The 26,075-nt window shown below is 34.6% G+C and overlaps 1 protein-coding gene and 1 long non-coding RNA gene across 5 annotated transcripts in view; both read right to left on the bottom strand.

Moving 5' to 3' along the window:
* The window catches only part of LOC141376355 (uncharacterized), a 974,232-nt gene that overhangs the window by 399,299 nt on the left and 548,858 nt on the right, over positions 1-26,075 (bottom strand). The gene's annotated exons all lie outside the window — the stretch shown is intronic.
* On the bottom strand, positions 580-11,905 carry fgf18b (fibroblast growth factor 18b). 2 transcript variants are annotated; one of them, NM_001012379.1, is given in 5 exon segments: positions 720-1,004; positions 3,600-3,706; positions 8,767-8,944; positions 9,047-9,086; positions 11,874-11,905. In NM_001012379.1, coding segments are annotated over 5 exon segments (642 nt in total).

The following is a 26,075-nucleotide window of genomic DNA, read 5'->3' on the forward strand; positions in this document are numbered from 1 at the left end:
AAGCACTTTCTAAGTATACTAGAATCTTCCAGAGAGGTATGTTGAAGCAAATTGAAGCTAAACTATGCAGGACATCAGCCCTCCAGGACTGAGTTTGGGCACTTTTGGATTAGGGCATAGGGGTGATCCCTTCAAAATAGTACACAGCCTATATTGCTCCCTTTAAATTACACTTCAGTGGTCGCCAGTAATTCCATCACTGAACAATATTAATGTTCTCCTGCTGGAAAGTGAACAGCAAAGCGCATGTCAGGCAAAAAAAAAAACCTCTAATAGCATTCTCTCGACAAATACATTCAGGTTGACTTTGGTTCTTGGGTGCAGCCTCCAAAAATTTGGCTCAAAGTTGATGTTTTTGATGCGTTCACAAAGCACCTGAGTCAGCGCGCTTAGATTTCCAGCCGTTCAACATCACATAAGTAGATCGCTTTGCTCTTTTATAGTGGGACAGATGAAAGTCTGTGGCACTGGACGTTTAGAGGTGAATTCTTTGGCCTCTGAAGTGCTTGGTCCCCTTGTTGTCAGGGTTGAATCGACTGGACACTTGCCCAGGAGTCTTTGGTTATGTTTGCATGGTTACACAGTGTTTAAACAACCTCATCTTTCGACTGACTTCTACCCAGAGGTCGGTCCTAATGTCTAACTTACATACATTTTCAAGAGCGTCTCTAGTCAGTCTGCTAGATGAAATGTACAAGTTCTAGTCAGTGTTTGGCACTTTATGGCAGTGGCGGAGGAGAGGCGGAGAGCAGCTGGACTCTTTTGCTCCTCTTGCTGACTGTGGTGAAGCTGCAGGGCTGCAGGTCGGGTTGTTCTCCTGGAGGAAAGCGTTTCATGAAATGCACGTCCCGCTGGTTGGGTAACGTGTTCGGGCCTCTTCGAGGCCGACCCTTTTTGGTAAAGCCAACGTACCAGCCTACGTAGTGTGCTGACATCCAGGCCGTGTAGTTATTCTCAAGCATTATCTCGATGAAAACGCAGCCTCCGTTTACGCTGCTGTCTTTCTGGAATTAAAATAAAAATAGATTCCATGAAATTATCTCCAGCTATATCAGCTATCTTTACCCATGATTTAATCCAAAGTTGAAATGGCACTTACAACATTTGCAAAAAAAGAAAAGATCCCATTTGTTCAAAAGCGTTAAATCAGCACTTTCTGAATTATCACGATTTCTGAGTGGTTAATTGAGAAACCACTTCTTTTTTTTTCTTTTAATCAGAGTTTATCAGACATCACAGGTTATTTTGTGGTTGGAGGCTGGTGAATAATGTTGAAAAAACTGTTCTGTAAGACTTTACAAAATTATTTCAAGAATTCACACTTAGCTGATGATTGATTATAAAGCTTGTTTGGCATGCTGTCCCGGGAGAGAGCCCTGAGCTTATAAGATCTTCGAGCCAGGGGCTCCCTCCCGTTTGCAAGGCGAGAGGGGAGTTTAAGTTCAGGTAGATCTTGAGAACTCCCCTGCTGTAGTAGCTAATGAACATAGTGATTGTCTTAAGAGATAACTACTTACTAGGAGCATGTCTATGTTGCCGATTTGGATTAGTCACTTAACTTATTTTGCATGTTTTTGGACGGTGGGAGGAACCCGGGGGAAACCCACATAAGCACAGGGAGAACACGTAAACTCAGAAACTTTGGCTGGCTTGGTAAGGACTAGAACCAGTGACGTTCTTGCTGTGAGGAAACAGTGCTAACCACTGGGCCACCGTGCTACCCATCTAGAAAAGGAGGAGGAAAAGGGGTGATTCTTTAAAACGTAAATGGCTGTTGTATGGAACTTAGGGTATTTATAGTGGCTTAGGAATCATTTGATTGGTGAATTATAACTTGAATAATGCGGGGCCAGCTGCAAGCAATCATAAGCACGTGATCCTCTCGAAATTAGTTTATAAATAAACTTCACTTTGAAGATGGACTTTCACTCAGGTGTTTGCAGAACTATTAAAACAACATTTGTGATGGTGTGAGATGATCCAAGCACATCGTATTCGGAGATGCAGTCACATGACTATTTTTAATGTGCATCAAGGAATTTGCAAAAATTTGCTTCCATCATAATTTATGCATGTTTTTTTTTTTTTTTACTTATAGGATAAAAAGTTCATCCTACTCAATTGTGTGTGAAAGTTTTTCATGCACATTTTTTTTAAATTAATACAAATTTTACAGCTTCCATTCAGTATTTTTATTTTATGCGAATTCATAAAATTCACTTAAAAATTTGTGTATGGCCATAGGCCTTTCCATTTAGAGAAAGCAACACAAAAAATTTAGCAGAAACAAGCTTGTATGCCAGCATATCAGCTTTCTGCAGTTAACCCTGGGTTATTGATACCTGTTTTAACCCGGGGTAAAAGAAAGCTTTAAGCTTTGTGTCAGTTTTAATCAGGGTTGATGAAACCCTTTAGTGGAGCAAAGCTGGCACTGTTTTGTGGTGTTAACCACACAAAGCAGTATTGATGCTGGAAAACAAAGCTTTTCAAAGCTGCACGTTAACTGAACCAGTTGTGTTGTAAAATGGTTCATTGTGTAGAAGCATTTGGTATTTATATATCGTTTATTCTGAGACTTCTTAAGTGTTTTTCACAGTAAGTACATTAGAATGCTCAACAGAACAGAAAACTGACCAATTGTGCTTTAAGGCAAGGCTTTTGCAAATGTTTCATATAAAATATAGTTTAACTAACCAATCTTTATAAAGCATCAGGTGTCTGTGTAATATTATTCTTTATCAATTCTCAGGGCTTTTAAAAGGGATAATTCATCCAAAAATCACATTGTTTTGCTCACCCTCGGGTCATTGGAGATGTCAAACTGGCGACTTCTTTTCTTCAGTAGAAGATTTAACAAACTATGTTTTTGATCCTTGATGATTTATATAATGCAAGGCAATTAACAAAAGCAATCAGTCCAAATCAATTCCTGTGGCTCCTTATCATACACCGAGGACTTGTGTAGCAAAACAATCAGTCCATGTAGGAAACTGAACATTATTTACAATAAGCAGTTTTTGGCACATGCACAGTTTGGCACAACTCAGACGTGAGATGAACTGTGAAGATTCACAATTTTTTTTATTTATTTTTTTGACGTTCTACTGCAGATAAAATGTCATCTACATCTTCAATGGCCTGAGAATAAATTAACTATAAATGATACTTTTTGGTTGAACTATCCCTGTAATTTTGTTTTATGATTGGCTCATAAAATGACTATTAAAAATCAATTAGCTCCAATAATCCTGACATAAATGTCTTTTTAAATGTCTACAGATTTATAAAACTGATCAGAGATCAGTGCACCCACATGATTCATTCATTTCCTCTGATCATCACCCCCTGGTGGCTGACCATAAAATTTCAAAAGATTTCTAAACTTACAATGCTCATAGTTAATCAATGGGTGTAAAAGATGAGCAATGTGGGATTTCTTTACTCTGGGTTTCTTACTAACTGTTTCAAGTGTTTTTAAAAAAAAAAGATCTTTGCTTTAGTCTTTCATGTGATGAACGAGTTGTGGTTGCTGTCATGCAGTGCAATACTTCTTTTAGAGTGAGTAATTGAAAGGATTCAGGACCTACAATAAAACTCACCTTTCCTATGAGCTTCCCCTTGCGGTTCATGCACAAGTAGTAGTTTGTTTCTTTTCCTCGTATTCTCACTTGACTCCCGAAGGTGTCTGCCTCCACCACGAGCTGGGCTTGTGAAGAAACCAAACACACAGACACAAACATGCATATATTACATGCATTGAGCTGTTTTGAGGGGATGTTTTCGTGCTTTTAGTGATTGTGGATGTAATATATTTACTATTATTTTAAGAATATATGTATTCTTTTAGATAAATTTCAATTAATTCAATTTTTCTATTTAACATTAGGTAAATCTAATTGTGCATATATAAGATAGTTTTGTTAAATGATATAATTTTAGGTGAAATTACTTCATTCTTAACTAAAAGAGCAAGAAACTTTTTCACAGTATGTCTGATAATATTTTTTTCTTCTAGAAAAGGTCTTACTTGTTTTATTTTGGCTAGAATAAAAGCAGTTTAAAATTTTATACACACTATTTTAGAGACAAAATCATTAGCCCATTTAAACTATATTTTTTCCGATGGTCTACAGAACAAACCATCGTTATACATTAACTTGCCTAATTACCCTAACCTGCCTAGTTACATAGTTACACCTTTAAATGTCACTTTAGGCTGTATAGAAGTGTCTTGAAAAATATCTAGTCAAACATTACTTAGTCATCATGGCAAAGATAAAATAAATCAGTTATTAGAGATGGGGAAAAATAAACAGGGGGGGATTATATTCATATATATATATATATATACAACAGTTCTGTCTGGTTCTCGAATCTAATTGGCTGATAGCCGTGCGATATTCTGCAATATCAGAACTCCTACAGCCTCTTTACCCCTTGTGTATTACTCAAACACATACACCCAGCAAAAAGCAGACACTACAGATCTAAAGTTTAAAAGATGCTTTTAACTGTTTTAACAGCTGTTCAACTGTCAGCTTATGATTGAATCCAAGGCGGAAGAAAATAGTTCCTCATACAAAAGGGTTTTTGAGACTCCCCATGTTTGATTTTGTTTTTATACACACAATTATGCCGTCAAACTGTTGTATAAACGCAATATCACACTCGTAGCAGTGCGATATGGCTGTATATCGACACTGGTGGGGGCACTAAGGCAAGGCAACGCAAGCCTTCCACCATACAGCCATATCGCACTGCTACTCGTGTGCTATTGCTATATATATATATTTATACAACAGTTCTGTCTGGTTCTCAAATCTGATTGGCTGATAGCCGTGCAATATTCTGCAATATCAGAACTCCTACAGCCTCTTTACCCTTTGTGTATTACTCCGCCCACATACAGCCAGCAAAAAGCAGACACTACAGATCTAAAGTTTAAAAGATGCACACTCAACTATTTAACAGTCAGCTTATGATTTGAATCCGGAAGAAAGTAGTTCCTCATACACAAGGATTTTTGAGACTCTCCATGTTTGATTTTGTTTTTATATACACAATTATGCCGTCAAACTGTTGTATAAACGCAATATCACACGAGTAGCAGTGCGATATGGCTGTATATCGGCACTGGTGGGGGCACTAAGGCACGCCTCCCACCAGTGCCGATGTACAGCCATATCGCACTGCTACTCGTGTGATATTGCTCATATATATATTATTTTAACTAATAATCAGGGCCCTATCATACACCCGACACAATGTTTGTTGTTTGTTTGCTAGTTTCAGCTTGGCGCAAAAGTCGTTTTGACGTTTTGCGTCATGCTGTTAAAACAGCAAATGCATTCGCGCTCATATGTGCGCCCATAGGTGTTCTGGTCTAAAAAGGGAAGCGTGTTGAGGTGTATTGCTGGCGCATTGCTATTTTGAGAACCTATAATAGATTTTTCAATAGACCTGGGGCCTGTTTCAGTAAGGAGGTTCAAACAACTCAGAGTTTAAACTTGAACTCTGAGTTGATTTACCGAGAGATTAAAAACTCTGAGTTTTCGGTTTCAGAACAGCTGATCTGAGTTGGGTCAATCAACTTCGAGTAGACCAACTCAGAGTTAAGCGCGCGCACCGTGACAATAAAAAGGCATTATCAGTGGAGCGCAGACATTACGAGTGACTATGGCAATATCTTATAAAAGAGATCAGCATTTCTTTCTCCAGCTGAACTTGATGTTCTGATGCAAAGTTATAGCAAATATGAGTGTATATATTTGAAAAGAAGCAGCCTTCAACCAGTTAGCGTGGGAAAACAGCTGCTCAAGATAATGCCTAATTTAACTTTTTAAGTATTTAAATATTTAAGTATAATAAAATATGTAATGTAATTTGTGACGTTTATATGTTTTTTTCTAAACTTTCTTTTATACATTTATAAGTTTTAAATGATTTAACAGTGCACTTGTGTGTCTGCCTTTTTTATTGATCAAGTGATAGAGGTTAATATAACATTTAGAAGGTAAGCAGTACTAAAAATAATTTTTAGAAGAATAATAATCCCATTAATCTAGTTACAGTGCATATCGAAGGTGAATTCAATTTAATTATTTATTAAAAAAGCATAAGCCATTCTAGTACAGTTCTTCTGTGTGTGACTAAAATGTAGGCAATAGCTATGTTTCCATCCAAATATATTACATAAATGTATGTGCAAAACTGGAATATTGCATAAAAGATGCGAATAAAATTCCATCCAACGAGTCAAAGAGAAAAAAATTGTCACTTCCTGATTAAACTGGCACCAAATATCAACAGTAAAAACAGAATTTACTGTGGTAGAAGAAGCTGCGTCAATTAATACTTTATTTAGCCTAATTAATGTACTTGCGCCTCGATGTCAGAAGACAATGCTGAAACACAATGAACACGTGGGGGCGTCTGAAGCCATGAGACGCGGAGACTCTTGACACGCACCAGACGTTTGGAGGTAATTAATAATATACACTAATACTGAAACAGTTCAGGCATTTTAGAATGACTAAAACAATATTTAAGACGTGTTACAGTGTGCTCAGCCTGCTGGTTTGTTCATTCACACACATTTTCATTATCATATGATCATGATCTTTTAATCTTTTAATGTACATACTGTAATTTGTTCAGTAAAAGTGTTTCCATCGTAGTTTATGCGCACATTTTCTATCGAATAAAAGTTTATCCTACTCAGTTATGTGCGTTTTTTATGCATATTTTAAAAAGTTATGTGCATCATGACGTTTCTATCAATCGTTTTTATGCACGTATCCAAAATGAGCATTAAAATAGATGGGTGGAAACGTAAGGCTAAGGCGAGAAATACCGCTTCATCTTTAAAAAGGGGAGGAGACCGACAGAAACTCTGAGTTTAGAGAATAAAACCTGCTTCTGACCAGGTTAGATTCACAGAGTAAGTTACCACAGTAACTGACTCTGAGTTAAAGTTAACTCTCTTTCAGAAACAGGCTTGACTTACCCTGATTTCTGGAGTTTAACAAACCTGCCATTTTGAAACGGAAAACCCAGAGTTTCTCTCATTTCAGGGTTAAAATACTCTGAGTTTTCAGTTAACCTCCTTTCTGAAACAGGCCCCTGGTCTATTGTTAGCGCAGAGTACGTTAGTTATGCGCCTCGCTTACACATTGTTTAATACACAAAAGATGTAGAGCAATACGCAAAAATCTTTACATATGAAAAAGAATTGAAATATTAAGAATATATATAGGATATAATAAGAATATATAGGATATAAATAAAAATGATTAAAATATTACAAAACATTATTTTCTAGCCTAAATAAATATAAAAACCATTGTCTTCTTCATCTCAGAGGGCTTTTTCAGTTGATTCATAACAATTGGCTTTTGTATAATGTTATTTTTATTAGCAGTATTATTTATTATATCCATATTTATATTTGTTTTATTAAAAACAAGCTTAGATTTGTCCACCTGTCAGGTTTTAGACCATATGGGGCACAGCATGTGTATTTGGATATAACTCAGTTTTTTGACCACACTTCGTTAATATTGTTCATTTATTCATTTGCTGGAAATTACAACTGAATTTAGAAATAGTTTTGAAACAAACCTTTGAGCTTAACAAACAAAATTAACTATGTATAGGCTAATTGATGTCTGTGCTTACAAGGTTTCCATATCCACAAGAGCGAAAGTGAAAGTAGATAATGAGAATGCAGATGCTCTGTTTAACTGTTTTCTCTCTAGTGAAGCGTTTAGTTTTTCCACGTTCAAAGTCATCATGTAAATAGCAAATGAGGCAACTGACTCGTGAAGGGAATGGGAGATGAGACTCTGTTTGGTTTATTCTTAAAACACACCTATAACTCATTAAGAAAATAAACTCAACCCTTTTAGAACATGTGCCACAGAGCAAAGTGGATTTTTCTGTCCTTATATTAGAAAAAAATGGATTTTGACACTCCCCTAATGCGTTTGTGCCCTGCGCTTTGCACTTAGTGCATGGATCGTCAAAATAGAGCCCATTTAGTTGAAGTCAGAATTAATAGCTTAAAGTATAAAAATTTAGCTTAAAGGGGCTAATAAATGTGACCATAAAATGGCTTTAAAAAATTTAAAACTGCTTTTATTCTAGCCGAAATAAAACAAATAACACTTTCTCCAGAAGAAAAAATATTATCAGACATACTGTTTAATATTACATATTTCCTTGGTCTGTTAAACATTATTTAGGAAATATTTTAAAAAGAAAACAAAATTCAAACAGGGACTAATAATTCTGACTTCAACTGTATATTATAATATAAACCACATGTGTCAAATTCAGTTCCTGGAGGGCCGCAGCTCTGCACAGCTTAGCTTTAACACTAATTAAACACACCTGATCAAACAAATTAAGTCCTTCAGGCTTGTTTGAAACCTACAGGTAAATGTGTTTAATTAGGATTGGAACTTAAACAGAGCTGCGGCCCTCCAGGAACTAGATTTGACGCCTGTGAAAACTGAAATACAGAATATAATCGATTAGTTTTTTTTTAAATATAATTTCTTAAAAATAATAGAAATTAAAACAAACAATTTAAATGATTAAAAGTAGTTTTTAAGTTGAATATATAATATATTTATAGGTGTGAGTTTTGATGTATTGTAAAAAAAAAAAATAATTATATAAGTTATAAAACAACCATTATAAATATTTAACAAGCTCCATTTGTTTAATGTAAAGGCAGGCCAACACATTGAGATTATTTCTTACCATATTTGTCTCCATCCTCCCCCATGGCAGTGATCTTTTTGCCGAGCACCTGAACGTGTTTTCCGCTGGTTCGACTGTAGATTTGGTAAACCCGATGGTGTTTCCGGCTCAGGCCGTCCCGAACCCCAGTCTGATTCTCAACATGCACTCCAAAGTTGACATTATCCACGGCCAGCACCTGCACAAACACAGCAGCCCGTCACAAATCACTCACATTGATTTATGAACTATCAATTGATATATGGTTTTATTATCGGCAACACATGCAGACTGTAAGCACCTGTAACGGGCTGTAGAACAGTAACACGACCTGGTAGCATCTGGACAAAGAGAAATACAAAAGACATCTGTGACATTTGCGTTTGCATTCAGTCTAGTAGCTTTTCTATACTAGTTATGGGAGAATAAGTTAGGTTTATACTTTTTTCAGTTACATTTAATATTATTATTTGCCTACTAGGTCCAAATGAAAGTATGAAGATAGATAATGGAGGATAAAACAATTGTGCATTATATTTATTTTCAGTTTGGTTGGCACAATGTTAAAAGACTAAAGTTTTAGGAGACGAAAAAGATGAAAATGTTTATTTTCAGCCAAAACTGACACCACATGTGAGTGTCTGCATGTACTTAAAGATCAATGTTCAGATCTGCTATGAATTGTTAATAATACTTTCTACATATGCCAAGCAATCTCACTCACTCTCTTTTCTTAAATGGTGTCAGCCATGCATCATAATGCATCACAGGCTTACAGATCTTCTAGAAAAAAAAGTTTCCTTTAATCTTTGTTAACCAACATGCTTTATGGATTCTTTTGATTGTTCTTATAACATTCATGACTGGATGGCTTAAGTGTTTTTTGTTTTTATGTGCAAAATATATGAAGAAAAAAAAGATATACACTACCGGTCAAAAGTTTGGGGTCAGGTTTTCATCATCATCAAGGTGACATTTATTAAATATAACCATTTAAAAAAAATATTTATTCAAATTTAAAAATAACTGCTTATTGTTTGTAGTTTCAAGTGTAATTATTACTCCAGTCATTATTGCTATTATTACTATTAACAATAATAAATATGATATTTAAAGATAATAATAATAATAATAATTAACATTAGAGTGATTTCGGAAGAATCACATGACTCTGAAGACTGGAGTAATAAAGCTCAAAATTCATCTTTAAAATCACTGGAATAAATGATTCAATTAAATGATAAACTACTTTTGAACAGTTATTTTATAGTGCAATAACATTTCACAATTTTTACTGTATTTTAATTAAATAAATGCAGTTTTAGTGAGCAGGATAAGCTTATTTTAAAACATCTAAAAATCCTAATGACCTCAAATGTTTGACCGATAGTGTATATAATACAATATAAGAATTAAAAGTTGTCTTCGCCTTAACAGGTTTAAATGTTGTCAATATTTGATACCTGGTTATGTTACTGATTTTACTAAGTATTAGTAAGGATAATATAAAAACTAAAAGACAGGATCCACTGAATTACTTTTTAATCTGACATTTTTATGTCAAATGGAGCAACCACTATTTGTGATATTATTTATTATTTTTTATTTATATTTATTTATTATTTTATTTATACAATTTTACATTTTCAACACAACTAACTTAAGCTTCTACCTTTAACTACAATTTTAGCTTCGGAATTATGAAAACACACTTTGTGTTTTTACAAGACATTTCAAGATGTTTGATTGTAAAACAGCAACCGATATTTGCTTCCTGTAAAAATGTTATGCATCATTGCTGGTAATTCATAATTACATGCCTTAATTATCTTTCTATCTATCTATCTATCTATCTATCTATCTATCTATCTATCTATCTATCTATCTATCTATCTATCTATCTATCTATCTATCTAACTTCTATCTATCTATCTATCTATCTATCTATCTATCTATCTATCTATCTATCTATCTATCTATCTATCTATCTATCTATCTATCTGTCTATCAGTCTGTCTGTCTGTCTGTCTGTCTGTCTGTCTGTCTGTCAGAACCCTATTTATAGATAGAACAGTAACATGACCTGGAAGCATCTAAAAGAAATACAAAATACATCCAAACTTGTTAGGGGAGAATAAGCTCGGTTTATGCTTTTTTTTTTTTTTTTTAGACCCCCCTGTATTATTAGCCCCCTGTTTATTTTTTCCCCAATTTCTGTTTAACGGAGAGAAGATATTTTCAACACTTTTCTAAGCATACTAGTTTTAATAACTCATCTCCAATAACTTATTTCTTTTATCTTTGCCATGATGACAGTAAATAATAGTTTACTAAATATTTTTTTAAGACACTTATATTCAGCTTAAAGTGACATTTAAAGGCTTAACTTAATTAGGTTAATTAGACAGGTTAGGGTAATTAGGCAAGTTATTGTATAACGATGGTTTGTTCTGTAGACAATCGAAAAAATATATAGCTTAAAGGGGCTAATAAATTTTGACCTTAAAATGTATTTTTTAATTACTTTTTTTTATTAAAAACTGTTTTTATTCTAGCTGAAATAAAACAAATTATACTTTCTCTAGAAGAAAAAATATTATCAGACACACTGTGAAGATTTTCTGGCTCTCTTAAAAATTATCTGGGAAATATTTGAAAAAAAAAATTAAAAGGAGGGCTAATAATTCTGACTTCAACTATATATATATATATATATATATATATATATATATATATATATATATATATATATATATATATATATATATATATACCCTTTCAATTTCAATAGAAATATTTGAAATCTATTTATTGTATTGTTTTTTGTATAATTCCTGACTTTTGTAACTTTTTTTTTTTTTGCAAATTCTTTATACATTTACAAGATATTTTAAGACATCTTTATATTTGCCACTGACTGCAGCAATACTCATATACAACAGTCTAAGCAGGATTCAGACAGAGAAAAGTCTCATCACCATCATGCTGTGATCCCAGAGGAGAGTCTGGGTGGCCTTATATTCTAATGTGAACCCAGCATCTGCAGACTCTCTCTTTCTGACCCACAACAAACCCTCAGTCAGCCTGGCCAAAGCGAGACGGAGACGGAGACTCCACGTGAAACTTACAGCACGACAGCAGACCACAGGACGGACCGCATCGCGAGCTCCAGCGCTTCAATCAGCCCGGACAGAGAGACCTCAGTGGCGATGCTCTGAAAACCTGGAGCCAGAAGCGGACACAGACCCAAGAGAGCATCTGAGCGCGTGTTTGGAGGATCTCCTCAGAGAGAGTAAACCTGTTTTGAAGAACACCGAAGAAGGACAGGTGAAAAACGGGTCATCCTACTGCGTGACCCCGATGACACTCCCGACAATAGATGGAGATCAGAAAGCAGTCTTGTTTCTTCAAATAACCCAAGAACGCTGCTGTCTTCGCACAAAAACGCAGAAATCGGGGGTCCTCTTTGGCCTTTAAGAAGTCTTTGCTTGATTTTCTCCTTTTCCAGGCTTCTTTTGTTCGGCTGTGGGGTGGAAAGGACCCCTCTCTCGCCACAGGACAGTGCGTTTGCTGAATGAGAAGGAAGCGCAGCTGAAGTGGAACGGAGATGGGCGGGGTGCGCGCAGGGGCAGGATGATGAGGATGATGGGACGGTGTTTCGAGCTCACTTGTCACCATCACTAAGGTGGAGAGGTGAACGAAAAGTGATTTAGCAATAACCGACATCTTACTTTTTGAAGAAATTAAGAATCGTCAAAGTTTGACAAAGTCTGAATGTCCCGCTTTAAAGGTGCATTTAGACGTGTATATGGTGATTATACGAAATTAATAGCGTTTTGAAAAACGGATTGTGCTGTAAACATTCCAGTCCTGTCAGCTTTAAAGAAAGAAAATGCAGTTTTATTTGGCATGGAGTGGAGCGCCTCCTATTGGTGGCCACCGTGTTGACATCACGTTGCAGTCATGCAGTGCAGTAAGTTTTATTTGAAGTTAACGCGTTTTAAGTCATTAACCAAACAATCCAGCAACGAGGTTAATTATAACATTCTACTCATTATATTGAAGCAAACATTGGCAAAAGACTTGGGTACAATAGTTTCTTAACAACATAGTTCACCCGGAAAAGATAATGCAGTCATTAAATATTCACAATTATTCCAAACCTGATTTCTTCTACGGAACACAAAGGGATGCGTTTAAATAATTAATTTCTTTTATTAAAAAAATGAAAGAAAAAAAGAAGTATTTTATTTTATTTATTTTTCTTCTATGTTTGTCAATTGCTTTTGTTAAAAATTGTTTTTCAGAATTTCCTTGTGTATGTGTGCATTAAACAGAATACAATAAACCCACTGTAATCAATTAAGGTTTAGTATTTAAACGTTTGCATGAACTATCCCTTTAACAGTTGTAAAAACGAGTAGGCGGAGCTAAACATCTGCTTTTCTACTCTTTCCTCATTGTAGCTCTCTGATTGGTGTAATTTCTGCATCATGGGTAATGCAGTTTTTCTGCGTAAAAAACTAAATGTGAACAGATAGTTTAAACAAAAATATTTATAGTTGATGATCAACACCAGAGCAAGATTTATGTTATTTTTCATTCATTCATTTTCTTTTCGGCTTAGTCCCTTTATTAATCAGGGGTCGCCATCGCGGAATGAACCCCCAACTTATCCAGCACATTTATAAGCAGCGGATGCCCTTCCAGCCGCAACCCATCACTGTGAAACATCCACACACACTCATTCACACACATACACTACGGACAATTTAGCTTACCCAATTCACCTGTGCCACGTGTCTTTGGACTTGTGGGGAAAACTGGAGCACCCGGAGGAAACCCACGCGAACGCGGGGAGAACATGCAAACTCCACACAGAAATGCCAAATGACTCAGCTCAAACCAGCGACCTTTTTGTTGTGAGGTGACAGCACTACCCACTGCACGACAGCGTCACCCCTAAGTTATTTTTATTAAACTTTAATATTCCTGAAAATCTATTTTTAATGAAGAGATCTGCATCAATATAATACTAAGCCAGGGGTGCCCAAACCATTCCTTATGAAGGGCCAAAAACCAAAGTTGATTGAAGGTGGTGGGCTAAAGTTAAATAAACCAAAGTATTACAATAAAGTTGCCATGGTAATTACCGAATGTATTAACATTTAAAAATAAATAGAAAGAATACTATAATCGTTTTAATAATTATATATTTTTTACATTTTACAATGAACTTCTTACAATAAAAACAAACAATCTCCTTTATAACACAATGGAGTTTGATGCTGAATACATTGAACACACTTGATTTGCTTGCCGAGGATCCTTATCAATTTTTAAAATCTGGTCATACACAACATTTGATTGAAACATTTCATTTGCTTTTTTTGTATTTTAACAATTAAACAAACATTCAAAAGGTTACTTTACAATTAGAAATGACAAGATCTGTTGAAGGCATTGGCCTTCCCATCATTCTCCCTCTCTTTTTAGATGGGTTGGTGGGCCAAATCAAAGGTTACCACGGGCCAACTTTGGCCTGCATCTCTGAATTAAGCAAAACAAGCAATCTAAACAATTTAAACATAATATACACAAACAGAAATAACTCATTCTTAAATGATGAAACATGCAGGGTAAAACAAGCAAAAAAAATAAAAAAAGACAGATCTCAAATATCTTTTATGAGTATATAATAAAAAATGTTAAAGATAAACAAACAAGCAAACAAACTTCATGCATCCACACCAATAGGTGTCAGTACAAAAAACAAACAGAACAAATAAAGACCCTCACAATCACTTTCTTTAAAAACAAGATTTTTATTAAACCTGAAACAGCAATATTAGTCCATATTTGAGCACTTCAAAATAGAAGCGAGGGTGTGAGAGAGGTATGTAAGCAACAAGTCGTTCCAAAATGAACATTTCACAGGGTTTTCAGAAACACCGCCCTCTTTCCCCCCTCCTCTGACCACGACAGAACCGCAGACACCCGGGTCAGCCAACAAGCGCCAGCTCTGCATGCTCCTCCACCCCCCTTTATTCGCCCCAGCACCCCTGTGCCCCATCCAGGAGGAGCAAGAAGGAGAGAGATGTAAATTAGCGGGTAGCTAGACAGGTCACGGCCCGCTTGGCGGTTTTGAACATCCTAAATGAGCCGTGTCACGTTTCCAAAATACCATAAGTCATTTCCTCTCACCTTAAAAATCCCAACATTTCTAGAGACAACAAACATTTTTGATTGGGGTAACGGTCTGATGTTTCAGCTCCACTGGAGAGCGTTGAGCAATTAGCGGGTCATAATGTTCATGATGTTTAATGTATACAAACCCGGGTGTGCGAACAGCTAGTCATGAAGGTTGACTGGATCGCGCTCACCGGTCTGATTGTACAACCTTTTGTACCAGCATTTTCTCTGCTCTTTGTCTTTCAGAGTCTGGACTTCAGGCCCTCCACCCAGATTGAATTTTTAGATGAAGTCCAGAGATCTTCATGTGAAAGGTATCAAATGCACTTACTTTCAGAGCTCTTTGAATTTTAATATGTTCTGTTTTGGTTTTTCAAAGGAATACTTGTGTTGATTGCCACATATGATCACAGATCCTACAAAAACATCTTATTTCCACTGTGAAACGCTTACAATGGAGGTAAAATCAAATTATGTCAAGCTTACAAAAAAATAAAAAACTTAAATGAATTTTAACTGCTGACTGCTGTTACAACTTGGGAGGTATTTTAACTGGCAACCAATACTTTTGAAAGTAAGGATTTAGGGTTATGGCATTGCCTTGTCATGTGACCAAGTTGAAAAACTGAATTCTGAATTTAAAGGTGCAGTATGTAGGTTTGACACCCAGGGGTTGAACTAGAAAACCTTATTACATTCCTGGATCAAAACAAATGCAAGCACAGGTTGCCAGATTAAGGAAGGCATCTGCCTAAAGGCTGATTTAAACTGTGTTTTAAAGCATGCGATAGAAGGAATATTTTCCAAATGAAGAGTTTTTGTTCTAACCAACACCTCAAATTGATATATTAGAAGCAACCTCTATTTCTCACAGGTGGACAACACAAAACCTCAGGTACACCTCATGTGCTTTATTCAGTGTTAAATGCTAACAATATGAGTTTAATTCCATTTTACCTGACATTTATTACTGAAAGCAGCAGCAGATAGTTCACCTCAGATCTTTGAAATTGAACTTCAGAACTGTGACTCAAAATAAAACACAAATAGGTGATTTAACATTTACATTTAATAATGTTAAATACGGTTAATATGTATTAATTTGATTATAAATCTTACAATTTTGTTTGTGAGTGTATATTCTGTGCTTCTGAATGGCTGTAAATTTCTGTTTTGTTTCATCTGGTGCAAACAGCCCAATTGCTTATCTCTGCAAATCTCATCATGTAGCGTGTTATTAGGACATGGGGTTACAATGTAATCTGCTCACCTATTGTTTACACTCGTAATATTTATATTATTTGCTAATTAAAAACCTCATGTGGAAGTCTAAATCTGCGTCTCATTTCGGAGTCTGCTACTGTCCACCAGAGGTCGCATTTCAGTCATGGACCCATGCTTTAAGACCCCTTTCTTAAGTATCTGCAAACATATTATGGTATTTTTATGCTTTAAAAGAGTCAAAAACGTACATACAGCACCTTTAACTTTATGCTGAAGGTGGTAATAAGGCTTGACATTAAAGAGACAAAAACAGCATATTGTTGCTTCAACTAAATTTCAGCATGCTGTGATAAATGATCCATGAGATATTTTGAGCTGAAACTTTACAGACACATTCTGGTCCCACAAGAGACATTTATTACATCATATATAACAGAGCCCATTTAAATGCACTGCCTTAAAAAAAGAAGAAAAGAAAACAAAGTGTTTGTAGATGACAGCAAGTCACTTTTTTAATGAGTAAGTCATTCATTTAACTGATTTCATTATGTTTGCTCTCAATTGAACATCCGAATCATTCTCACAGAAAAATCAAAACACTTTTCACATTTTGTTTAAGATTACTTGTCCAGTCAGGCAAGAAAAATGGCTTTTTACATTTTCATTAAATAACTTGTCACAGAAAAGTATAATTGGAAGTCCTGTTAAAATCTAACATGCCAATGTGTCTAGAACACAGATGCTCAAACTAGGGCCTGGGGGTGAAAGTTGGCCCATGGTAACTTTTGATTTGGTGTGCATGGGCCCATCTGCACTGTAAAAAACAAATCTGTTATTATAAGTTTTTAAGCTGGGTGCTGGAAAAGAAATGTAAAATAACTGCCGTTAAATTACAGAAATTAACTGTCAAATAACTGATGATAAATTACAGAAATTTACTGTAAAACAATAGACGTTAAATTACAGAAATGTACTGTAAAACAACAGACATTAATTTACAGAAATGTACTATAAAGTAACAAACGTTAAATGATATAAATATACTGTAAAACATAAGATGTTAAATTACAGAAATTTACTGTAAAATAACAGACGTTAAGTTACAGAAATTTACTGTAAAACAACAGCTGTTAAATTACAGAAATATACTGAAAAATAACAGAGGTTAAATTACAGAAATGCATTGTTAAATAACAGATGATAAATTACAGAAATGTACTGCAAAATGACAGATATGAAAATAAAGTTCTAAATTATAGAACTTTACCGTAAAATAACATGTTAAATTATAGAAATGTACTGTAAAATAACAGACGTTAAATTACAGAAATTTACTATAAAATAAGAGACGTTGAATTACAGAAATTACTTGTCAAATAACAGATGATAAAGTGCAGAAATGTATTGTAAAATAATAGATTTTAAATTACAGAAATTTACTGTAAAATAACTGACATTAAATTACAGAAATTTACTGTAAAATAACTGACGTTAAATTATAGAAATGTTCTGTAAAATAACAGACTTGAAATTACAGAAATTTACTGTAAAATAACAGACATTAATTTACAGAAATTTACTGTAAAATAACAGATATTAAATAACAGAAATTTACTGTAAAATAAAAGACGTTAAATTACAGAAATTAATTGTCAAAAAACAGATGATAAATTGAAGAAATTTATTGTAAAATAACAGATGTGAAAATACAGAAATTTACTGTAAAATAACAGACATTAAATTACAGAAATTAATTGTCAAATAACAGATGATAAATTACAGAAATGTACTGTAAAATAACGGATGTTAAATTACAGAAATTTACTGTAAAAACATGTTAAATTACAGAACTTTACTGTAAAATAACATGTTAAATTATAGAAATGTACTGTAAAATAACACGTGAAATTAAAGTAATGTACTGTAAAATAACAGATATTAAATTACAGAAATTTATTAAAAAACAACAAACGTTAAATTACAGAAATTTACTGTAAACTAACAGCCATTAAATTACAGAAATTTACTATAAAATAATGACGTTAAATTACAGAAATTTACTGTAAAATAACAGACGATAAATTACAGAAATTTACTATAAAATAACAGACGTTAAATTACAGAAATTTACTGTGAAATAACAAATGTTAAATTACAGAAATTTACTGTAAAAACATGTTAACAGGAAGAGAAGCGCTCTCGCTTCGAACAGTGATGATTGCTTTAGTCATATAGTTTTAGTCATTTGGGATGTAGTGACACAGTCATACTGTTTCCTGAAGGTGCAGCTGACGTGAAGTGAGGGGTTTGTGTCTTAAATAAACGATGACAGTTTGTATTTATTGAAAAGTAAGAATGATTAATAAATCTATATGAAACAGTCCCTTAAAAGTGATGGGTCTTCGGAGCACTCACACTTATCAAACAAACTGGGAAACGCACCTGGGCACCCTAAACAATTTGCTGGTTTATTTAAACCCAGTGCTGGGAAAAATATGGACAAAACCCATTTTATTATAGGACCAAATCTAAGACAACTTTAGGTTTGTTCATTTTTAAAGAAAAATTTAGTTACCCAATTTAATAACCCAGCATTTTTCAGAGATTTTTTTCTCATTAATAAGTCCCTTTATTTAAAGTGTTTGCAAAGAATGATTGGAAATGCAAAAATTGATCAGATTAATTTCATTATATTTTAGCATAAACATATTAAGCCACATATAATGATTATATTTAAATGGTGAGGTTTAGAGAGAGACTTTCCTGAATTCATATACGCAATCGATGCCTTCACTCTAAAAAACATTGAGCTATTTATTTAACCCAATGGTTGAGTTAAATTTTTTTGGTGCTTTATTGGGTTACTTATGGATAACTCAACCAGCTGGGTTAAATATTTAGTGATTTGTTTGGTTATTTTGAACCTTTTTTTTGGGTTATTTATTTATTCATTCAACCAGTTAGGTTAAACATTCTGAATTTCAACAGTCAACTGCTTTAACTGACACAGAACAGCTGTATTAAAATGCGTGCGTAATGTTGTTTTTGCTTTATAATGTTTATTTAAGCTCTAACACAGTATTGTTTTTTTTTTTAATCAAATTTGTCGTGTTTTTTCTATCCATTTCACCAGCACTCTTAATTATTGATGATACAAATGTGCAAATTAAAATACAAATGCTATATTAAATGGATAAAAACACTGGGTCTGGAACTTAAAATGTAGTGGAAATAAAGCATTTTCAATATTTTTTAAATCTGTATGTTTATTATTTACACAACCATAATTATGCAGTTAATAGTAGTACAAGTAATAGTAGCATTAGTAATACCAGAATGGAAAAAAAATTACATTTAATCAAAATAACCCAATGCATTGGGTTAAATTTGGTTAAAATAACCCATACTTGGGAAGGTGCTATAATAACCTATAGTTGGGTTTTATGTTGGGGTATTTTTAACCCCACTATTTTAACTGAGTTATAAAAGACTTACGTTTTCTGATGAAACAGTTTGATAGTCCCCATTAAATTCCCTGCTGGGTCAGTTGGCATTTCTGTGTGGAGTTTTGCATGCTCTCCCCATGTTACCGAGGGTTTCCTCCAGGTGCTCAGGATTCCCTCACAGTCCAAACACATGCGCAACAGGTGAAGTGAATAAACTAAATAAGCCATAGTGTTTGTGTGTGCTTGTGAGAGTTTAAGGGTGTTTTACTGGGTTGCAGCTGGAAGTTGATCCGCCGCAAATTCTGGATAAGCTGGCGGTTCATTCCGCTGTGGCGACCCCTGATTAATAAAGGGACTAAACTGAAGGAAAATGAATAAAAATAGCTATTTTATGTTTCAGCATAATGATGGATAACTTGTAGAATCTCTGAACTGAATCAGAACTACAGCATTTTCCTGAGATTTTATCCCATTCGTAAGTCACTTTATAAAAAAGTGTTTGCTAAGAATGATTGTAAATGCAAAATTTGATCAGATTTGGTTCATATTTTAGCATAAACTATGAAGCCACATATAATTCTATTGAAATGGTGAGGTTTAGAGAGGGACTTTTGTGAATTCATATGCAATTGATGCGTTGTGACCTTTTTTTTAAAAAATATTTTTTTTTTCTGAGTAAAACAAAGCACATGATCTGAAAGTGTTAATGAAAACCAATATTTGAAACGAAAGTCTCAGTCAAAGCTTTGTCTGAATGGTTTGAATGAGTCCAGAAGCAAGCATACTTCATCTCTTCTATTAATGGAGTTGCTCTCCCCCCTTCCAGTTTCTTTTTCATCCTCTTCTCATTTCTCATGTCCAATTGTACCGGTTTCAGACAAAATAGGAGTTTCTCCTTCTGTTCGTCTGCTTCTGTCTCGCTCTTTCTCTTCCTTTTGGCTCATCTTCCATCTTTCCAGACTTTGAAGGGAGTTCAGTCTTCTAATATAAGACAGGTCCCTACCACAACAAAGGAGTCAGCTTTGAGTTTGAATAAACACTTTCTCTCCTCCTTCTGCCTGTCTGTACCCCTCTCCCATTTTTCCCTCTCTGTGTTATTTCTCTCTTGGCCCGTGCTGAAGTATGAGCACTTGTTATGCGTTCTCCATGGTAGCCTTTCTTCTGGAATAGATTAGCAGGCCGGGGAGGAAGGGGAAGCAACGGCAAACCGAAGTCGCGGAGGAAGAAGAAGGTGTAAAAGGGAGTGAAGTGTGAAAAGAAAGGGATAGAGCGATGGAAAAAGGATTGTGGAATGACAGGGAAGGAAAGGAGGTCACTGTAGGTAACAGAAACACATGCTGTTTGGCTCGTAAAGGTTCTCTTTTGGCTCTGATCCTTTAAAAACCTCTTTTTTAAAAAAGAAAAACTTCTTCAGATTGTTAAAATATTCTTTACGCAGAGAGAAAGAAATGGTTTAGGGAATGGTTATGTTGGGGAACAAAAAACAAAATGGTTCTTACTATTTCATTGCTTTGACAGCCTCTGTATGATTATTATTTACACAAAGGCCATCATGCTTTTGTGGCATATTATAACTGTTTAAGCAAATTTTCATGAATTTGTACAATCCCATTTATTTTACACAATCTGCTCACAGGGTAGGTTTAGTGATGATAGGCTAATAAAACAAACAAATGTGTATATTTTCATTAAACATACCTTGTGTGAATTCATAGAAAATCTCTACCTTGTAAAATATTTAAATTTTTAAATTTCATTTTTTGGCTTCTTTGGATGTCATCACACTGGTGGTTGCTAGGGATGCTCCAATCAATCAGCCGGGGATCGGTATCAGCACATTTTAATCACATTTTATGACTTGATCGGTACTTGCTAATCTAGCCGATCACATGAACCGATCACAGGTGTTCATTTACAGGTTTACAAGCAGAGGAAGATTCAAATATAAACGTTTCTTCTTTCGTCATTTGCAATTTTTCTAAATTGCTTTGTTAGCCTTTTTCCTTACCAAATTTTTATCGGTCTTATCTATTTTTTTCTGGAATACTGCTTCTGACCATGATGTGTCCACACTAGATAGTTATTTAAGAGATGTGTTTGAGGGATTATATGCAACATTGTTCATTTATTCTTTTAGAAAAGGAGAGATCTCCACTTCAGTATGGTACTTGGAGGGAAAATGTGCTGTATGCACAGTTAAAGTTATATAAAGCTTGAAGCATCAGAATCGGTACTCAGTATCTGGTCCAGAAAACCTGGTTTGAGCACCCCTAGTGGTTGCATCCCATATGCATTCCACTGAAAGTTCAACACTGAAATCCCTGGAAAGCACAGAAAGGTTCTTCTATTGCAAGTTTGGACTCAAAATTGGTATTTGTTGTCCTTGTAACTTTTAAGTTATAGTGGTGCACACTTTTGAATTCTTATAAAATTTAAAGTTTCCTACAATCGATCTTAAGATCATTTAAAATAGTTATTTCCACTGTTGGGGAAAGTTACTTTAGAATGTAATGGATTACAATATTGAGTTACTCCCCAAAAAAGTAACTAGTTGCGTCACTTTTAAGGTAAGTAATACATTACTTTTGGGTTACTTTTTCTGACCTGGCTGAGGCTTGATCTCTTTCAGAACTTGCAGTTTTTTAATAGAGGAGTTAACAATACACTGTATAACCTTCATTTAGCTTAAAAAAAAAACCATGAATGTAGGAAAATGATATCTTCAGAGAACTTCCTGACCCCAGAGCTAAACATGTCGAACATACAGATTAATGAAAGTTTAAAGCAATGTGTTTGTTAATTACATATTGTCTATTAAAAAGTCACTGTCCATTCAGTTAATCCTTTTTTTCTTTACTTAAACACGCTCAAAATAATGAGAATTTTGAAATGTCACAAAAATGTAATGCTTTGCCATCTTCCTTTCTGTATTTTTTCCTGCATTGTATCATTGTGTGCAAGGTTTAACGTGAACGCTCATTTTAATTCAGCTTTTAAAAATAAATAAATAAATAAACTAAACTACAAAGTGACTTGTATTACATTTTTTAAAAAGTAACTCAAATATTATTTCTTAATTTTTAAAAAGTAATGTGTTACTTTACTCAATACTTAGAAAAGTAATATTGTTACATAACTCTGTACTTGAAATGTGTCACCCCAACACTGTATATTTTATAAAATAGTTGCTTTTTCCAAATTTCTAAATGTTTACTAATTGGCTATCACTCTAAGGAAAGCAGCTATTAGTATACTATTAGAAATGTTTGAAAATACCTCACAGCAAGAAGGTCGCTGGTTTGAGTCCCAGCTGGGTCAGTTGGCATTTTTTGTGTGGAGTTTGCACGTGTTTGCGTGGGTTTCCTCCGGGAGCTCTGGTTTCCCTCACAGTCCAAAGACATGCCATATAGGCAAATTAAATAAATTAAATTGATTGTAGTGTATGTGTGTGAAGGTTAGTGTGTATGGGTGTTTCCCAGTACCGGGTTGCAGCTGGTTGGGCATCCACTGTTTAAAACGTATGCTGAATAAGTTGGCAGTTCATTCCGCTGTGGTGACCCCTGATAAATAAAGGGACTAAGCTGAAGGAAAAGTAATGAAAATAGCTATTTTATGCTTCAGCAAAATGGTGGATAACTTGTAGAATCTCTGAATTAAATCCGAACTGGCAGCAGTATTTCACCTGATTTTGAAAGCAATTATTTGTTACAAATTGAATGTTTGCAAAATCATACAAATTGTCCATCTCATCTAATTCTCATCCATCCAACTGTCCAAATCATACATTCTCTATCTCAATCTTTTTCAGCTTTGATGGATGTCATCACACTGATGATTCTTCCCTCAAAACGCCTTCAAAATACCTTGCGTATTTTGGGCACTTTTACAAGCCCTTTTTTTTCAGCTTCCCCATGCCCTTATATACACTGCATTGTCATCTCTGGACTCTTTCCTGGTTCTCTGGCTTATTAACCCGCTCTCGCTCGTATTTGCAGTGTAGAACATCATGAGCTGTCATCACCGGGCTCCCCTTCCCTCCCTCCTTCCCCTTTCCCTCCTTCTGGCTGGGTAAAACCACAGGTCTGCTCTCTCTGTGTGCTGGCGAGAACTCATGACCGCAGCCACTGAACTGCAAGGATGGTAATGGACATTCTCTATGGCAAGCTGTTTTAACGTTTCATCTTTAAAGTGTGTATTTTTCTATCTTTTTACGTATTTTTCTATCTTTTATCCCATTGATGCACATATTCATATTAGTGTGATCAGTCTAGGCTGGTCCCTGTAGCATACGATTGCACTGGTGTAATTAGACTGTTCAGTCCGTCTTATGATCAGCTGCTAAATTCAAATCTGCTTGCTGCGATGACTGGTGCTAAACAGTTTATCAGTGTTCTGAAACAAATAGCATTTATTTTATTTTCACACTGTTAAGGGTTGTAGAACATTTACTCTATTCTTCTACCAGTTAAACAGATACTTATTTTGTGTATTTGGCTGATGAACTGACGTATTGTAAATCCAGCAGCTCTATTATTTCCACTGTATTGCAGGCTAACGTGGCGACAACCATCATACACAATAAATCAAATAATTTCACTGTTAAGCTGTTTAAATGACAAAATACATGTTCTTACACAAATCTGAGAATCCTAACATTTTTCAGTATTGTGATTTTAGTAGTGACTATTATTTTGGTAGTAACAGATATAAAAATAGTTTTAATTGAGTGGGTGTGATGAACAACCATATAAGTCCAAAAAACAACAACAACAACAACAACTATGTGAAATTCATGTGTTAACTTTGTGTACAGAAACAGTTTGGGAATAATTTTGCGTGACCAAGAGTCTGCATTTGAAACATTAAAATAGCTCCACGCTTAAAAACGTTCATGTCCACTTAGAAAATTAGGGATGCCACTTACTGTCATGTTCGGTAAGGAAGGCTTTGATGGATGCTGGAAAAACGCAGTAGACTGAAAAAGTAGATGAACTGAATATGTGATCTCACTCTTTCTGAACGGGATTAGGAGTGCTAAACACCACCACAACAGTTAACCTATCAAAATAAACCGCATACACAACGCAATCTCACAGCAATTCGTAACTTTTTGATTTAGTGTCTAATTTGTATAAATTCGTATGATCTAATTCGTACAGTTTAGTATGATTTGCTCATCACCCAATTACGGTTGGGGTTAGGGATGGGGTTGAGTGCCCTGCTTCCTTTTTAAAATCGTACATTTTCGTACGACTGAACTCATACGAATTCGTACGACTTAGCAACTATACTGACAAAACGCAAAATACTTACGTTTTCTCGTGAGATTAGGCTAGCATACCATATATAATAAAGCTTTATCAATGCGTATTTCCTGCCAGTCCTGTGCAAACTATGGCAAACAGTGTTTATTTGTTTACATATTTATTTATATTATGCGATGGCGAAACGTGAGAACAGTTTGAAGTAGTATATACACACGTGTGCTGTGTCAGCTTTTCTAAATAAATGACAATATTTAGCTATGATAGATGTCTGCATTGTATGCATTTATTCTTGTATTTATTCATTTATCCTTTTATTTATTTATTTATTGTTTACTATTATGAATTGATTGTTATTGTCCGTGCTGTTAGAAGGTCTATGTTTTGTAAATGGTTCATACTGTATTTTCTGTTTTTAAATAATAATAATAATAATAATAAACTTGAAAGAAATGCTTAATATTAACCTGAAGTTTCTGTTATTGTTTTAAAACTATATCTTGTAAAAATCAAATCTTTAGTGGTTTAAAGAGATGTGATGAATTGGAGTTATTCAACACCAACTGGACATATGCTGATCTTCCACATTAGAGAAATATAAATCACAATAACTTTAGATTTTTAATATTGACACTGAAAAATGTTATCCCCTTGAATTGAGAAGTGTTTGTTGTCTATCTCGTAAAATAAAAATATATGATATAATGCTTCCAAACTAAAGGAAAAACATATTACTTAAAACTTGAAAACATGGTTCTTCATCTCAAGGGCTCAATTGTAGATAGTTGAGACGGCGGATCAATGAGTGCTGGTCAATAACAAAACTATTGCTAGTAACAACTAAGCAATAAAAGCCCCTTTCACACAGTGATACCGGCAAATATCCTGAAAATTTCCGGAATGACTTTACCGGTAATTTCATAAAAAGGTGTTCACACAGGCATGGATGTTCCGGAATTTTTCCGGAAAAGACGATTCACACATCCATTGCAAAATACTGGTAATTAAATAATTATGACATCATTAACCAGAAATGACCTCTAAATGGCTGTGCTTGTATTTGTAAACATAGAAGAGGTCTGTCTTTTCTTGATGATTTCACTTTTATTTAAAGCTTTAGCATTCATGCAGCTGCTTTGTAAGACAGCCAAAGGCAGAAACGCGAACCACAGCTTAATGTTTATACATTTGACTACATTACAAA

This window comes from Danio rerio, chromosome 10, assembly GCF_049306965.1.
Source record: "Danio rerio strain Tuebingen ecotype United States chromosome 10, GRCz12tu, whole genome shotgun sequence".
Lineage (NCBI taxonomy): Eukaryota > Metazoa > Chordata > Actinopteri > Cypriniformes > Danionidae > Danio > Danio rerio.

Bases quoted from the DNA above. Each gene is read 5' to 3' on its own strand.
- fgf18b (XM_073913913.1), bottom strand. The intron at 1,005-3,599 runs GTGAGTTTTATT...TTTTAATTCCAG, and splicing joins AGGGGAAGCTCATAGGAAAG to AAAGACAGCAGCGTAAACGG.